The sequence below is a fragment of the Melospiza melodia genome, chromosome 8 (genome assembly GCF_035770615.1).
Source record: "Melospiza melodia melodia isolate bMelMel2 chromosome 8, bMelMel2.pri, whole genome shotgun sequence".
NCBI lineage: Eukaryota > Metazoa > Chordata > Aves > Passeriformes > Passerellidae > Melospiza > Melospiza melodia.
The window spans coordinates 15,328,077-15,345,022 of NC_086201.1; the positions used below are offsets into that span (position 1 = coordinate 15,328,077).

Here is a 16,946-nt window from a genome sequence, read left to right on the forward strand (position 1 = left end):
CCCAGGGAAGGAACGAGGATCTGTTGCTAACCAGGCCCAGACCAGGAGGGGATTGGGCCCTGCCTCCTGTGTGACGCCAGTGTTTCCTTCCCGCGCCCCGGGGCACACCCATGCCAGCCATGCCGGGCTGGGAGAGCAGTTCTGTGCCTGTCCCTCCATCCCTCCTGCCACCCAACTGTGCCAGCCATGGCAGAGCTGCCACAGTCACACTGCCCTTCCTCATGGTGATGACGACAGCACTAAAAATAAATAACCGGCGTGGCAGTGACCATGCGGACAGGAAGTTCACTTTCTCCACACTGGTTTCCCAGAAAGCACAGGGGACCCCCTGGTACCGCCTCATCTGTGGGGCCAGGCAAGGGCCCAAAACAGGACCTTGACCCTAGGAAAGCCTCTGTGACTGACACTCAAGTTACAGGGGGACCAGAGTCCCCAGGAGGGAGCCCAGGTCTCTGGGGAAAGCGGGGTTTATTTGGCTGGCACCAGATCAGCAGGGTCCTACCCTGTGCCCATGACCAGCACCTTGGGACTGCTCCAGCCCCTCGGGACTGCTCCAGCCCCTCCTGCTTCCACCGCATTGGGGTAGCCTTGGGCACGGGGAAGGAACCAGCCTGACGGGTCCCAGCAGCTGCCACACCCAGGGAAGCAGGCAGCCGAACCCTCCTCGGTCCATGGCACTGCACGGTCCCGAAACTCAGGTCACCAGCTGGATGGTAGATGGCAACCCGGGGCCAGCTCAGTGGCATGACACGGTCCCTGGGGACAGGGTGCTACGCTGCACTGGCACCGTGACTCAGCACAGATAAGGCACATATAGCAGGCACATGGGGCACAGCCAACCATCATCCCTTCCACAATCTCACGGGCAGCACAGGGTTGTGTCCCCACCATCCACCGTGGCACTCCTGCCAGACTTGGGCCCCTGCCACAAACTCCACAGGTTCCTGGGGGAAACACAACCACCTTAGGAGGGGATCATGGTTTGGGGCATGGGACAGAGCTCCCCACATTCAGGCTGCCTGAGAAAACACCTCACTCTTGAAGAACTTGGAAGCTCCCACCAGTACAGCACGAGTTGCTACAACACAGCCTAGTATGGCGCAGCAGAGTGGCACAGCCTGGCATGGCATGGCACAGCCTGGTACAGTACAATAGGGCACAGTGGCCTCCTGCAGCACAGCACGGCTCAGTACAGCACAATCCAACAGCACAGCACAACTTGTCCCGGCCCGGCCCAGCCCAGGCCAGTCGTGCTCAGTTGACACAAGAGTCAGTAGGGCCTACCCAGGCGGGATGTCCCCACTGGCCTACACGACTCACACACGACACAAGCTTGCTGGGGTTCGGCATCGCCTCTCCCACATCCCTGCCCCTCTGCAAGCTCTCTCCCGGGGGCACAGACATGGGACAGAGGCATCCTCCTGTGCCCCAGCCCCAGCACCCCCAACTACCCAGTGCTGGTCCCCACACACCCCCATGGCGTCACCCCACACCTTGCCGAGCACAAACCCGTGCCCACCCCTCCCGAGACACCCCACGGAGTCCATGAGGACGCTCATGTCCGTGCGGACACCGTCCACAGCACAAGTGTCGCTGCCCTCCCACGAACGACCCGCACCTCGCCCCGATTCCCCGCCACGCCATCGCGTAGGGTCCGGAAAACAGCACCAATGCCACAGAGGACCCCGCGCGAAGGGGTCCCGTCCCCCCGCGTCCCTCCCCGCGGGACCGCGCTCCGTTCCCCCTCCTCCCGCCGCCGGACCCCAACCCGACGTGCCCCCACCCACTCCGGTGACGGGAGCGGGGTGTCGCAGCGCGTCCCCGCTGTTTCGCGACCGGCCGCCCACCCCCCAGTCCCCGTTGGCCTCCGGGACGCTCGGGAGAGCGCTGGGACAGCCCCTGGCCGGCTGTGGCACCGGAGGGCGCAGGGTCAGGGGGGTGGGGGGACGAAGCGGACGGAGGGGAGCCGAGAGAAGGAGGGGGATCGCCGGGGGCCGCGGGGGGGGCTCGGGAACGGCGGGGGTCGCGGCGCGGGGCGGGCCGCCCTACCTGCTGCGCGCTGCTCCGCCGGGCTGCGGCCGCCGCCGGACGGGACGGGCCGGGACGGGTCGGACGGGGCGGGGGCAGCCACCGCCCACCGCGCCCCCCCGCGGCGGCTCCGCGCCCTGCACCCGGGACGGCCGGTACCGGCGGCGGGGCGCGCTGTCCCTCCCGCCTGTTGCTCCCGGGGCCGGACCCCGCTGCCCTCGCCCGTCCCCCCGGGATTTCCCTCCCGCCGGCTCTGACGTCACTCAGGGACCCCCTTCCTCACCAATGACGTCAGCGGGGAGACACCCCTCGCGGCGGCGGGGGGGGAATCCCCTCCTCTCGGGGGGTGACGCGAGCGCGGGGCCGAGCGTTGCCCCCCCCGCTCCCTCCCGGTGCCGCGGCGGCGGCGGGGCCGGCAGGGGGCGCGGCGGGCGCGTGACGCCGGTTGGCGGCATGGCCGCGGGGCCCGGCGGGGCGGCGGCGGCGGCGGCAGCGGCCGGGGCGCGCGGGCTCGGGGCCGTCTGCCTGCGCCTCCTCCGCCGCGCCCGCCGCGCCGCCGCCGCGCTCATGGCCTTCGCCGCCCCGCTGCTGTTCCGCCTGGGGTGAGTGACCGAGAGAGCGAGAGAGCGAGTGAGCGGGGCCGCTGCGGGACCCCCGCGGGGAGGCAGCCGCCACCGCCCGCCTTTGTGCTGCCGCCGGGAGGGAGGGCCCACCGCCTCCCCTGCTCCTGCGGAGCCGCCCGGGGAGGAACCTGCGGCCGCGCCGGCCCCGGGACACCGGGCTCGGCTCAGCCCGCGCCGGCCGGGGGCGTGGGGCGAGCGGCGTCCGCCCGGCCGCCGGGGCTCGGGATCAGCCACCGGCTCCCCCCGCGCGGTGCCGGTGCCCTCCCGTGCGGGGCGCCTTCTCTCGGGTGTCACCGCTCATCTGCCCCGGTGCTCCGGCCCCTGGTCCCCGGTTTCGGGCTCCCACCGCTACTACATGCTCCCGGTGTGCCATCCGGGGGTGCCCTCGGCCGGGAATGGGCTTTGCAGCCCAGGTCTTTACATGTCCGTCATTGCAGCATTCCCCGTCCCGTCCCAAATTGCTGCTGTGCAAACGGGGCGGTCCCTCCGAGCCCCGCAGCCTGATGTCTTTTGCACCCCTACATGCACGGGGGCATTTCTTGCCTCCCTTTTCCGCGGCCCATTCTCTTTCTTGATTCCTCTGACTATGGCAGGCTTGGGCATGTCTCTCCCCCGGAGCATGGAGAGGAACATCCAGCTCCAGCCCCTCCTGGCGAGCAGCAATGACCCCCTAGTCCTTGCTGCTCGAAGGAGCTGGAGGATGCCTTCTCGGGGAACCAGTCCTGCCCTCACTACACATCTGGGGTGTGGGGTACACACACAACACCTCTAGCCCCCACGAATGCCAAAGTGGCCCTGTATGTATTCCCTGTGCGAGTCACAGCCGCGGCAGTAGCCCCCTTCCCAATTGGGCTCCTTAGGGGACCTGGGGTTTAATGCCTAGGGGTGTCTGCCCTCTCTAGGTACAGCCTGTACGCCCGCACACGCCTGGGCTACCTGTTCTACCAGCGGCAGGTGAAGAAGGCGCGGGAGCGGTACCCGCACGGCCACTCCGTGCCCCGGCCCTACTGCTTCCCTGGTGAGTCCGGGCAGCCCCTCCTCACCTCGGCCCTGCAGTGTCCCCAGCGCCGGCGCTTTGGGCTGGGGAGGTGTTGCCATCACTGAATTGCCCGAAGCATGTTTAACTAAGAATTTGATGTAAGATGTGGGGAGTTTGACCTGGACTCCTCCTTTTCCAGCAGGGGGGGATGATGCCCTGATTGTGTCTCTTCCCCCGCAGGGGTGAAAATCCTGCCCATTCCCGTCCTCTCCAACAACTACAGCTACCTGGTCATCGACACTGGCTCCAGCCAAGCGGCCGTCATCGACCCCTCTGACCCGCTGGCTGTACAGGTGAGACCCCCACAACCACTCTGACCTGGTGTTTGGCTGTCTCCAGGTGAGGGTGTCCCATGTCTCTGTATTTTGGGGTTAGAGAGGAGCAAATTTGCCCCTAATCTGCAGCCCTTAGTGCCCAAGGCAAGACTGGAGCATGACAGGGGAGCTGGGAGAGATAGAGTTCAGGGAGGAAACTGGGTTCTCTGTCCCCCCTTATCTCTCTGTCCATATTTCTTCCCCAGGCTGCCATCGAGGAAGAGGGGGTGATGCTGGAAGCCATATTCTGCACACACAAACACTGGTAAGGGGCAAGAGGAGGCTCTGGAAGGGTTGGTAGCTGCTGTGAAGGCAGGCCCACCTGAGGTGACCCCCAGCCCTGCCCCATTTAGTGGGGGGAGTATTGGGAGGTCTGACCTCCCTGTCTGCAGGGACCACAGTGGAGGGAATGAGGCTCTCTGCCAGAAGCACAGCTCCTGCAGGGTGTATGGCAGCGCGCTCGACGCCATCCCACGGCTCACCAAGTAAGTCCTGCACCCCTCTAGCACCCCTGTAAATCTGGGGGGGCTTCATTACCAACCACCACTGTCTGCAGCACTCACCCAGCAGTCCATCCCCCCAGTTCCATGTTGGGCAGTGTCCTGGCACACTCCTGACACCAGTGTGCTAGAAGGGGTGCCAGGGGAGGTGCTGGGTTTGGGGGAGCACCCTGACGGTGCCCCCTGTTCCCGCACAGCCCACTTACAGACAGGGAGAAGGTGACCGTGGGCTGCCTGACCTTCGAGGCCCTCGCCACGCCTGGCCACACTGTGGGCCACATGGTCTATGTGCTGGACGGGGGCCCCTTTGGCAGCCCCCCCTGCCTCTTCTCCGGGGACCTCCTCTTCCTCGCTGGCTGTGGTGAGTGCAGCCAACCCCAGACAGGGGCTTGGGGGTTATCCCATCCTGGGATGGGCTTAGGGGTTCCCCCCAGACCCCCCCATGACAGGCAGTTGTGTGGGGGTGCAGGCAGGCCGTTTGAGGGCTCCCCTGAGACCATGCTGGCCTCCCTGGACGTGGCCGTGAGCTTGGGCGAGGACACGCTGCTTTGGCCGGGTGAGTGTCCCCAGCAGCGGGGCAGAGCTGCTGCTGTCCCCCTAGCCCCACTGCCAAGGGGGAGAGCCGGGTGGGGGTGATGCTAAGGGCTGCCTGTGGGGGTCCACAGGCCACGAATACGCGCTGGAGTGCCTGACCTTCGCCAGCCTCCTGGAGCTGGACAATTCCGCGCTGGAGCAGAAGCTGCAGTGGGCGGTGCAGCAACGCCAGGAGAAGAGGAGCACGGTGAGGCCTGGGGGTCCCTGGGGGCAGCCCCCACCATCCCGACCCCTCACGGGGTTCCCTTGGCAGGGATGCTGCACCCCAACACCCTCTTGCATGGGGGGTGCCATGGGGCTGGGCGCTCTGGGGGCGTTCCCAGCTCCCTGCCAGGGGTGCTGCCTCCAGCAGGGGAGCTGAGCTGCTGCCCCCACAGTGCCCCTCCACGCTGGGGGAGGAGCAGACCTACAACCCCTTCCTGCGGACCCACCGGCCCGAGCTGCAGGAGGCGCTGGGGCTGTGGCAGGCCGGGGGGGAGGACCCCGACGCCTTCCGTGCCCGGGTCCTCAAGGAGGTGCGGAGGCGCAAGGACCTCTACCAAGCCACCTAGATCTGCCCCCCTGCCCGGGCCCCCCCTTTCCACGGGGCCGGGTGATGGCTGGGCACAGGGGGCCCAAGGCTCTGTGGTTTGTTTTGCTGTGAATCTCCCTCCTGGGGTGCAGGGTTGGGGGAAGAGTGGACACCCCCTTAAGTGGGCACCCCATAAGTGATCCTTGCCTTTGCTCCCTCCAACTTGGGGGTCACCAGCTGTCACGTAGAAGCACCTCAATCCCTTCTTGGGGGTCTGTAGCCCTCCACCTCAATGCTGGGGCTATAGGAATGGCACCAAGGGCTTCTCCTACAATCCCCCACCCACTCCCCCGGTTTTCTGGGAGTCTCAAATTTCCCCATCACCACCACCACCACCACTCAGCCCCCTCCCCCGTTTTTCTGGGAGTTTCCTATTTCCCCACCACCACCACCACTACTCAGGCCCCTCCCCTTAAGCCCCCAGTGTTGTGAATCTCCTTTGTGGGGGCTGGGATGGAGCCAGCAAGGGGAGGCGGGCCGACAGTACTACCTCCAGGCACGGGGCTCCCATCCTTGACGCCGGAGCCCCCCTGTACGCACACACACGCACGCACACACTGGGACGGGGCCAGAGGGTCGCACTGCTGGGGTGTGGCGGGTGCTGCTTCGCTGGAGATCGGAGCCACAATCACCCGCACGCCCCAAATAAAAGACTGGATCAATTTTACACCTGTTCGTCCTTTTCTCTCCCCCTCGGTGAGGACTAAACCCCGCGGCGGGGCGCGGCCCCTTTAAGGGGTGGGGCCAGGGCGTTGCCGGGAGACGGAGACGCGTCGGGGTCACCGGGTGGGTCCGGCAGGGCGGGGACCGGGGGACCCGGCGGGACCCGAGAGGGGTGCGGAGGCGGGCTGGGTGTCACTGCCCCCTGGTCACGCGTGGGGCGGCACCGGGGGAGCCCCGCCGCCCCTGACTGAGACCCCGGCAGCAGGAGCCGCCAGGCGAGGCATGGAGCCCCCTCCCGAGCGCCCACGGGACAGCCCGAGCGTGGCGGACACTGCTGCCGAGTTCCTGAGCCTCATCGGTGCGTGCCTCCTCCCGCCCCCCTTGTCCTGCAGGCTGGGGGCACCGGCCCGGCAGGAGGGAGCCGGAGAGTGAGGGACTGAGAGTGGGGGATAAATGGCGGGGGGCTCGGCCCAGCCTGCAGGGGGGCAAGGAGACAGGGAGGGGCGCTGGGCAGGGGCGACTGTCCCTTCGTGAGGGAGTGACCAGAGTGACCATCTCCTCGCGGTCTCCGTCCCTCTGTGCAGGGCTGAAGGAGCTGGAGGGGTGCCTGTTTGCTGAGAGGCTGGCAGTGGTGGCCGTGGGGGCCTCACCAAGGGACGAGGCACAGGGCCAGTGGTGGATGGCAGCCCAGTGGGCACCCTACCAGCAGGAAGGTGCGCCCATGCAGAGCTGCATCCTGGTGCAAACCAGGTTCCGAGGCAAGCACAATGGTGTGCTTGTCTCCAGCAGCCTCAAAGGTGAGCCAGGGGTGGCCTTTGGGGAGTTCCTTCCTCCCCAGGGCTGGAACATCCCTGTCCACCAGCCCCCAGGGTTAGGAATGGGGACAGTGCCATCCAACAGGATTGGTTAAGCATGGCTTTGTTCTGCCAGCCTATTTGACGTGGCAGCTGGAGACCCTGGAGCAGGAGGAGCAGGAGTGCCTGGAGGTGACTGATGTGGTAGTGGCATGTCCCCTTCCCTGTGTCCTACCTGCTGCCCTGGGGTGTGCCCTGCCGTGGTGCCCTCCGGGGGCCTGTGCCCCCTGCAAGCCTGCTGTGGGTAGCCTGGTGTCCTTTGTCATGCTCAGACTGCAGCTCTGCCCCACCAGCCTGGTCCCCATCCCCTCCTCTGGGTGGCAGCTGGGGTGGGGAGTTTCCCACAATGCATCTGCCGTGGTACCCGACTGACAGCGGGGCCGGGGTCCCCCCTCAGAGGAGGGGTGCCCTGGCTCTGCCCCCCACCCCGTGCCTCCCACCCCTCCCGCAGCTCACTCCACACCCCACCGAGAAGAGGACCCACTTTGTGAGCCACGAGTACGGCATGACGGTGACGAGGACCCTGCAGGAGGGAGGGGTGAGGCTGAGGGCAGGCAGGGTGACATCCTGGGAGGGGACAGCACCGCCGGCCTGTCTCACCGGGGCTGCCCAGCTTCGGGGATGCTGTCCCTGGGGATGCAGGACAGCGTCCGTGGCTGTCCCACGAGGCAGGCAGGTCTGTCCGCAGGCAGAGCCGCAGTGCCACAGCTTCTCGTACGGCCGGGCCAGGCTGCGGGCGCGGCTGCTGGAGGGCGCCAGCCTGCTGCTGCTGCGGGTGCTGGCCCGCCGGCGGACAATGCCCCCCGGCCTCGTCTTCCCAGCCATCAACAGCGAGGGCGACCTCTGCACCTTCAGCTATGTGAGCCGCCGGCCGGAGGGCCTGTGGGACGGGCGGGTCTGGGCCGGGCTGCGATACAGGGTGGGATGCGGGAAGTGGGAGCGGGCAGAATGTGGCGGGCGGCATGGGGATGGCAGCTGGGGCAGGGGGGACGGAGCCAAGGCTGAGCGCTGTTTGTACCGCCCCCAGTCCGCCCTGGGCATCCAGCGGCAGGCGGTGGGCTCGGCAGAGACAGAGGTGTTCGTGATCCGCCGAGCCGTGCGCGCCAGCAGCGGCGCCCCCAGCGTGTGGCACAGCAGCTTCCTGCCCAGCGGGTGAGGGCAGCGCTGCCAGGGGCGCCCAGCCCTGCCAGGCTGCAGGGACCCACGGTGGGAACGCCAAGGGCTCTGCTTCCCCCCTCAGGCATCTGGCTCAGCTGATGCAGATCGGCGCCCCGGTGCTGATGCTTCTCCAGGACGAGTCCATCCTCAGCAAGTCAGGTACTGGGCAGGGCAGGTTTGTGCTCCCCCAGCACAGGCAGCCCCTCCCCGCTGTCTGGCAGTCCAGGGGGAACACCGTGCCCTGCCTTCTGCTGCCAGGTAGGTTTGCACCCCAGCTCCCCTTCCCCAAAGAACCCCTGGAATGGGATGAGGACATGGAGCTCTACTCCTATTTCCTGGACAGAAAGGTAAGATGGACATGGGGACAAGGGGACCTGGAGCTGTGCCAGTCTCCAGCAGGGTCTCCCCTGGTGCGTCCAGGAGGCACACAGAGGGGGCAGGGGACAAACATCCTTCCTCACACCCTCTCAAGTGTGGGAAAGGACCCGGGCTCCTGCCCCCCTCACCCTGGCACAGTGCCCATGGGGGAAATGTGTGTTTGTGCCCACCCCACCCATCCTGTCCACCCCACTGCAGGAGGAGCTGCAACTCTCCCATGCTGCCTACCTCCAGCAGCACCCTGAGGTGCGGGCACTGCTGTCTGACTTCCTACAGGCATTGCTCCACCAGCAGCCAGACGACACCATCTCCTTTGCTGCGGAATTCTTCGCCCACCAGCGGCCCGTTGGGAGCCCCTTTGCCTCCACTGGTGCTGCCAGCCCCCTCCCCAGCTCCCCAGCTGGCCCCCCTCCAGCTAACAGCAAATAAAGCAGCCAGCACTGCCTGCCCAGTCTTGTTTGCTTTGGGGAAACTGAGGCTCAGGGAGGGCAGGTGGAGTGAGCTGTGTGCCCAAGCTCTGCCATTCCTCCTGGGTGGGATCCTGTCCTTCTCCCAGCTGTTCCAGCCCTCACTTAGGGGGTGGGGGTGGCTGGGGCACACTGTGGAGCAGGGCCAGGCTCACATCCCTGTGCCTGGCACCACCCCACGTGTTCCTGGGGGACACCCCTTGCCCATCTCCCTGTGGGACACGGCCTGGCGGGCAGAAGGGTGCCTGCTTTTGTTGGCACAGCTTGACACTGCGACGCTGGCACACCATCCTTGGCATGAAGGTCCCTGCACAGAGGGTGGTGTGAGCACCCTGTGGCCCAGAGCCCGCCTGGCTGGGTGCTTCCCCAGCAGCCAAGGCCGCATTTTGATCTCCTTGTGCAACACGTGCCTGCTTCCTCCTCACTCCCACTTGTATGGCATTTCCCCTACTCCCGTGGGGCCAGCCCTCCCTTCTCACCCTGTGGGACACTGTCCCCTGTCCCCACATCCCCACAGTCACCCCAGCAGAGCCCTTGGCACGTGATGGACAGTGACACGCAGGCTGCTCCCACAGCCCGGTGAGGGAGCCTCGTGTTTGCACGTGTGTGAGGCAAAGGGGAGGGAAGGGGAGGGAAGGGGGGGGGGAACCGAGACTGTGTGTGCTCATAAGGGTAGGGAAGGAGCACTTCCTTCTCCTATCCTCCTCCTCTCCTCCTGGGGAGGGGGAGGGATGACACAACTGCGGGGGGCTCCTTTAAAGGCAGGGCAGCGGGCACTGCGCTCAGAGCTGAAATCAGGAAGCCTCAGCACTGTGGCTGGATCAAGTCCACCCATGGCATCATTGGAACCAGGTGAGCCTCACAACACTTCTTGGGACCCCTTGTGCCTCCTTTCATCCCCTAGACGCCCTTCCCTCCACCCTGGGACCCCTGGCTGTGCTCCGTCTTTCAGTGGGCACCATTGCCCCCAGCCTGTCCTGGATTCCCCACCTGCCCCATTCTCTGTTCCCTCGAGCCTGGGAATGTGATTCAACCAATTCCCAGGATGCAGGTGGGCTGCAAAGGGGGGATCAGGACGAGCACCAGCTTCTTGTCCTCACTCTATGCCCATCCAGCAGCAGGAGCTAGAGTCGTGTTCCCTCCTGTCCCTGCTGCCCAGAAACGCACTTGGCTCTTGGACTGCTGAAGACGGGGCTCAGACCAGGGCTTTTAGGGACACCTGAGCTGGAGGTGGCATCTGATCCCTTTGGGTGGCCTTTGATAGATCCCATATAGCCATCCTCATGCCCCCCCTGGAAAACCCTCATGGGTTCATCAGGCAGGGTCAGGTGGGACTGAAGGAAGCTGGTACCAGAGCTGCCAGCTCACAAAGTGTCCTTGTCCCCCTGGCAGGCTGCCACCTCCCTTCCTCTTCCTTGTCCACCTCAGGCCTCACCAGGTCCCTGAACGGGGATCCCATGGCCCCACAGCGCCCTGGCACCCAGGACCAGACCTACCTGGACGAGCTCATCAGCATCCCCAAGGGCAGTGGGGTAGGTGCTGCATGGCCATGTCTCAGGGAGGGCAGGGGAACGGGACGGTGCTGCAGGGAGCTGGAGCTGAGGAGGCAAAGGGCCACTGCAGTGGGGAACATGCATCTTGGTCATGCCCTGGGGACATGCCTCCAGCTCCCCAGACCCAGCTCAGGCAAGTCACAGGCCTAGGTTGAGTGTTTCCATGCTTAGAGTTTTCCAGAAGGAGAAACTGAGACAATGGGGCAAGGTGCTACCCAGCCACAAGGATCACCCCACTGCTCGCACACCACTCCTGGGCCACCCATGGATGAGCCCACTGGGGCTCCCCAAGGCTGCTTGCACCCCACCAGAACTCCCCATCCTTGTCTGGTCTCGGGGCAGTGGAACACAGAAGGGGAAGGAACAGTATTCCCTAGGGTAGCAAAAGCAGAGGACAGCAGTGGAATCCCATGGGTGCCGGACAGCCCTGGAACCCCCTGCAAACCACCGTCCAATGGGTCAGAGGGGGCTCACTGCCCCTCCAGCACTGCTGCTAACAGGGGGAGGCTGGGGCAGCGTTCCCTCTCCAAAGCTGTCAGGAAAATGCCCTCCGTGTGCCAAACACACCCGTGCGGGCAGCGCCGGGCTCAGGGGCTGGATGTGCAACCAAGAGACTCTGCTTTGAACGGAGCTCCCGGCTCTGACCCGCTGCCTTGTCCCAGCCCGGGTTCAGCTTCAGGAAACTCTGGGCTTTCACCGGTCCCGGATTCCTCATGAGCATCGCGTACCTGGACCCCGGGAACGTGGAGTCGGACCTGCAGGGCGGGGCCCTGGCGGGGTTCAAGGTGAGCGGCTCCCCCGCGCTCAGGAAGCAGGCGCGGGTTTCGAAACCTCTCCAGCGCCAACGGCTGCCCCTGGCAGCTGCTGCCCCAGCCCGGGAGCGGGAAGGGCTCGGGGGCCTCGGCACGGGGGCAGCACACCCCGGGCTGCGGGGGGCGCCCCTCTGGCTGGGCTGGGAGAGCACCTGCACCCTTCTCCTCCCTGCCACCCTGGCTGAACCGGGGACCCCCGGGCGGCTGGGTCCTGCCCAGCACCCCCAGTCCCCGCTGCCCCCCTCCCTCCTGCCCCCAGCTGCTGTGGGTGCTGCTCTGGGCCACCGTCCTGGGGCTGCTGTGCCAGCGCCTCGCCATCCGTCTGGGCGTGGTGACCGGGAAGGACCTGGGCGAGATCTGCTACCTCTATTACCCCAAGGTGAGCAACCACGGGGAGTGACAGTCTGGGACCCCGTGCTTGGGTTGGTGACAGCCCTTGCAGGGCTGGAGAGGAGCAGGAGGATGCTGTGAGCGACCTGCCTCTCTCAGGGGCTCCCCAAAGCCCCCCGAGCCCTGCTGTCCCCCACCTAGTGCCCACACCGCTGCAGTGCAGGGCCAGGGTGAGAGGCGGTGAGCAGCTGCCTCAGTGTCCCGGTGTGACCTGGGGACACACGAGAGCATCCCCGCGAGAGTCAGCCCAGGCGTGGGGCAGCAACGCGAAACCGAGACGCGGGAAAGACGCGGGAAAGACGCGGGAAAGCCTGAGCGTGTTGGGGCAGAAAGCTGTGGGGAGCTCCAGAGGAGGGATCACATGACAGAGGAGGGGGCAGTTGGGGGTCCCATCTTAGTGTCAAAATCCTGATGGGAGGAACGAGCTGGGTGAATGACAGGTCCCCAGAAGGAGGGTTGGATGCATCCCTCTGCCTCCCTCAAACCCCCCTATCTAGACAGACAGATCCTATCCTGAGCTCTCACTGGAGCATGGATGAGGAGGGGGGAAACAGGCTCGGATTTAATACCCATCTTTCATCCTGAGTTTGTGTTGTGAAAGAAGCTGAGAGGGGTCTTCTGGAGTCCCCATGCTGCTCTGCTACAGCCTGGAGACTGGGATTTGCACGCAGGAGCTGTGCTGGCTTGCCCAGAGCTAGGCACCACTGTGGGCTCAGGCACCTCTGTCCCCTCCAGGTGCCCCGTGTGCTGCTCTGGCTCATGATTGAGATTGCCATCATCGGCTCTGACATGCAGGAGGTGATCGGGACAGCCATTGCCTTCAGCCTGCTCTCAGCTGGCCGGTGAGGCTCCCCACAGGCACCCCCAGCTCCCCCTTGGCCCTGCTCCATGTATCTAATCCTGCCCCTGGCCATCCTGCAGCATCCCCCTCTGGGCTGGCGTCCTTATCACCATCGTGGACACCCTCTTCTTCCTCTTCCTCGATAAGTATGGTGAGCACCAGGAGGAGGAGGGCTGAGGGTGCTGTCAGTGCCCATGTGGCACCAGTGACCCTGCTCTGTTCCACCCCATCTCTTGACCTCTCTAGGGCTCCGCAAACTGGAGGCTTTCTTCGGCCTCCTCATCACCATCATGGCCCTGACCTTTGGCTATGAGGTGAAGGGGGGAGCTGGGCACAACCCTTTTCCTGCAAGGCTGGCAAGGGACCCTACCACACGGTGTCCCCGTGCTCCCAGCCTGTGCCAGGGGGGTGGCAGCTCACAGTGCCCCCTCTCACTGCTTCCCAGTACGTGGTGGTGGGGCCGAGGCAGGTGGAGGTGCTGAAGGGCATTTTCCTGCCCAGCTGCCCGGGCTGTGGGCGAAAGGAGCTGCTGCAGGCCATGGGCATCATCGGCGCCATCATTATGCCCCACAACATCTTCCTGCACTCCTCCTTGGTCAAGGTGAGATCAAGGCACTGCCACGGGCACGGCTCTGCCAGGGCGCCTCAGGGTGCACTTGGTGGGGACCAGACGGCCCTGGCTGTGGGACAGGGGTGCTCCCGTGACCCCACGTCACCCACCATGCCACTGGCCATGCCCAGACACGGGTGATCGACCGCTCCAAGAAGGAGGCAGTGCGGGAGGCCAACATGTATTTCCTGACCGAGTCCTGCCTGGCCCTCTTTGTCTCCTTCCTCATCAACCTCTTTGTCATGGCTGTTTTTGGCGAGGCTTTCTACCACCAGCGCAACGAGGACGTGGTGAGTGTTACCCATGGCCACAGGGGGATGGCAGCTGTGCCCAGCTGTGGGCACGGGTGGGACCAGCATCCCCTGGGCACTGCACGTTCTCCTTCCCCGAGAGGTGATGTGTGGGGCTCCCTTGTGCCTGTGGGAGCTGCTGGGTGGTGTCACCCTCGTGCCTGCCGTGCCTTACAGCACAACAAGTGCATCAACAGCAGCATCAGTCACTTCGCCAGCATCTTCCCCACCAACAACGAGACAGTCTCTGTGGATATTTACCAGGGGGTGAGTGCCACCAGGCTGTGCCCAGTGAGCTTCCATTCCCATTTGGGGGATGTGTCACTCTCCCCATCAACCCCTGTGGCTGGGGGTAACCCCAGTAGAGATCTGGGAGCTGATGGGAATGCCTGGGGTGGGGGACACTTTAGGGTGCCCACTGGAGTGTCCCCACACACAGGGTGTCATCCTGGGCTGCTATTTCGGGGCAGTGGCACTGTACATCTGGGGCATTGGGATCCTGGCAGCAGGACAGAGCTCCACGATGACCGGCACTTATGCAGGACAGTTTGTCATGGAGGTGAGAGACAGAGACAGCCCTTGCCCCCAAGGAGGGGCTGAGAGCAGGGAAATCAGAGGTGAGCCCTGGGCAGGGGGTTCTGTGGGCAGACACTCCCCCAGGAGTGTTTGGAATTGCCCACCATTCCTGCAGGGAGCTGGTGGGTGGCGCTTGCTAGCACCAGTGTCCCTGTTCCCCGGAGGTGGGATGGAGACGGTGCCCACCCGCTGCACCCTGCGGGTGCCCCACGCAGTGTTTCCCCAGTTAATTAGATCCTGTGTTAACGAGTCGGAGCTGACACCTAGCGGGGCCCGGCAGCCCTGCAGGAGCGCGCTCAGTGCCCTGGCACAAGGGAGCGGGAGATGCCGCCCCTGTTCTCCCCAGCCAGGGTTTGGGGCGACACAGGCACAGCGAGGGTGCGGGCTCTGCCGTGTTCCAGGGCTTCCTGCGGCTCCGCTGGTCCCGCTTCACCCGGGTGCTCCTCACCCGCTCCTTTGCCATCCTGCCCACTCTCTTGGTGGCCGCTTTCAAGGACATCAGCCACCTCACAGGCATGAACGACCTGCTCAACGCCCTGCAGAGCATCCTGGTAAGGGGCTGGCAGGGCACCACCTGCCCCCAACACCCTGGCCTGGCAGCCATGACGTCCCCATCCCGCTCTCCTTTCAGCTGCCTTTTGCCGTCCTGCCTGTGCTCACCTTCACCAGCCTGCACCCGCTCATGCAGGATTTCAGCAACAGCCTGTGAGTGCTGGGGCTCGGGGAGGCACAGGGGAGGCAGAGCAGGGAGCTCTGGCTGCAGACGCCTTCCCTTTGGCCCATCCTGCCCCCCCAGACCATGCCATGGGGCAGTTAGTGCAGGGACATGGGAAGGGTATGTCCATTCCCACCTGCCCAGGGCAGCCAGAGCGGAACAGACCCCATCACTACCCTCATCATCCTCCTCCCAGTGACATCTGGTTCCTTGGGCACCCTGGACCCTCAGCATCCTCCTGGCACTGCCAGCCCTGGATTTGGAAGGTGGCCAAAATCCACACCTAGAGCCCCACCACGGGGTGAAATACAGCTGTGGGGTGCAGAGATGTTCCTGCTGGGGCCTGGTTCATGCACAGACTCAGTTCCCCCAGCCCTCTGTGCCCAGGGGCACACAGGGTGGGAGCCCTGCCCTGGCACTGATGCCCACTGCCCTGCTCGCAGCCCGGGGAAGGTGCTGATGACCCTCATAACGGGGCTGGTCTGCGCCATCAACATTTACTTCGTGGTGGACTTTTTGCCAACACTGCACGGCCTGGAGTACCACATTCCCCTGAGCCTGCTACTGGCTGCCTACGTGGCTTTCGTCGCCTACCTGGTAGGGCTGGCACCGGGGGACAGGGGCGGGACAGTATCCCTGCTGGGTGCTCATCCACCCGTCCCCTTTGTCCCTGCAGATCTGGACATGCAGCATCGCACACGGAGTCCGCTTCCTGGCCCGGGGCCACCACAGCCGCTTCAATTTCGGTCTTGCCTTCGACCCGACAGAGACGCGGTGACAGATCCCATCCCTGCTTGTTATCCCCACGACCCTGCCCGGCGCGGCCTCCTGGACACGGATTTGCTGCCACTCCGAGTCCGTGCACGTTTTACCCAGCAAGGAAAGGGTTAACAGACAGGCAGACCTCCCCCCAGGATCTGAGAGCTCAGCGCTTCTTCCCACCCCCAACCCCCGCCAATTCCGGGGTGCTGGTCCGGGCTGGATGCGAGGGGAGTGGGATGGAGCGGGACATTCTCCCATTGGCACAGACGCTCCAGCGAATGAGCCGCGGCGGAGACCTGCCCTGCTCATTACTGCCGGCCCCCGGGACCGCTAATCACCGCTGGGGACCGCTAATTACCACCGGGGACCGCTAATTACCGCCGGGGACCGCTAACCACCCCCTGCCGCCCGGGACCGGCCCCATCCCCACGGGGGGCTCCGAATATCGGGGGGCTTGGGACGGCTGATAAACGGCGTGTTCGAAACCGGCCTCGGCCTCGCTGCTGCTGCTGCTGCGCGGCCCCAGCGTGGGGCGGGGACCCCCGGGCCCGCCCGTACCCCGGGGGCGGCCCCTTTGCCCCGGGCGGGGGAGTGGCCGGGCTTGCCAACGCGTGGGGGCTCGGCGCCAGCTTTTCGCATTCCCGCGGGGGGAGCGGGGCGGTGGGGGGCCCCCCGTGCCCTCTCCGCCCCGGATGCCCCGTTTCCCGCTCGCCGGTACCGCCGGATGCGGCTGCGGAGCCGCCCGGGTCCCGCACGGCGGGCGGGGGTCCCGGCGCTCCGGCCCCGCCGCCGTTCGGTTCGCGCTTGCGAGACGCTCCCTGGCCGTTTCAAGGCTCCCCGCTCATGCCCAGGACCCCCACCCCGAAATCCCCCTTCCCGACCCCCTTCCCGACCCGCCGCCGCACGGGGAATTCTGGGGGCGGGCACCCCCCCAGCCGTGCCCCCCACCCCGGGAAGGGACCCCCCCGCTCCCGGGGGCCGCGCTTGTTTATGTGAAGAATGTCCCCTTCCTTAAAAGGGCGATGGCGGACGGGGTGGGGCGGTGCCTCCCCCGCCTCCGCCATGGCCCGGCCTGAAGGAGGAGCCAGCGCTGTGGGGCCCGCTGAAAGGCGGGGGCTCCCCGAAAGGCGGGGGCTCCCCCTGCTCCGGGGGCGCTGCCCACCCGAGCCACGGGAGGAGGAGCAGGAGACGCCCCTGGCTCGGGTGCA

At 65.7% G+C, this 16,946-nt stretch overlaps 3 protein-coding genes across 3 annotated transcripts; all 3 read left to right on the plus strand.

Moving 5' to 3' along the window:
• The first annotated feature begins 2,481 nt into the window (after positions 1-2,481).
• Positions 2,482-6,336, plus strand: LOC134420987 (probable hydrolase PNKD). The gene is made up of 9 exons (XM_063161373.1): positions 2,482-2,630; positions 3,554-3,669; positions 3,871-3,983; positions 4,211-4,269; positions 4,397-4,489; positions 4,702-4,865; positions 4,974-5,060; positions 5,170-5,285; positions 5,476-6,336. The coding sequence occupies exons 1-9, from the start codon at positions 2,482-2,484 to the stop codon at positions 5,647-5,649; spliced, it is 1,071 nt and encodes a 356-aa protein (XP_063017443.1). The 3' UTR covers positions 5,650-6,336.
• A 188-nt stretch (positions 6,337-6,524) lies between these two features.
• On the plus strand, positions 6,525-9,151 carry CATIP (ciliogenesis associated TTC17 interacting protein). The gene is made up of 9 exons (XM_063161374.1): positions 6,525-6,690; positions 6,917-7,129; positions 7,263-7,318; positions 7,638-7,724; positions 7,875-8,045; positions 8,214-8,338; positions 8,427-8,503; positions 8,603-8,691; positions 8,921-9,151. The coding sequence occupies exons 1-9, from the start codon at positions 6,615-6,617 to the stop codon at positions 9,149-9,151; spliced, it is 1,125 nt and encodes a 374-aa protein (XP_063017444.1). The 5' UTR covers positions 6,525-6,614.
• Positions 9,152-11,440: 2,289 nt separating this feature from the next.
• SLC11A1 (solute carrier family 11 member 1) lies at positions 11,441-16,223 on the plus strand. The gene is made up of 13 exons (XM_063161358.1): positions 11,441-11,527; positions 11,814-11,933; positions 12,680-12,786; positions 12,866-12,936; positions 13,032-13,099; positions 13,231-13,386; positions 13,527-13,685; positions 13,863-13,952; positions 14,125-14,244; positions 14,663-14,812; positions 14,893-14,966; positions 15,420-15,573; positions 15,653-16,223. The coding sequence occupies exons 1-13, from the start codon at positions 11,456-11,458 to the stop codon at positions 15,752-15,754; spliced, it is 1,443 nt and encodes a 480-aa protein (XP_063017428.1). The 5' UTR covers positions 11,441-11,455; the 3' UTR covers positions 15,755-16,223.
• The last annotated feature ends 723 nt before the right edge of the window (positions 16,224-16,946 follow it).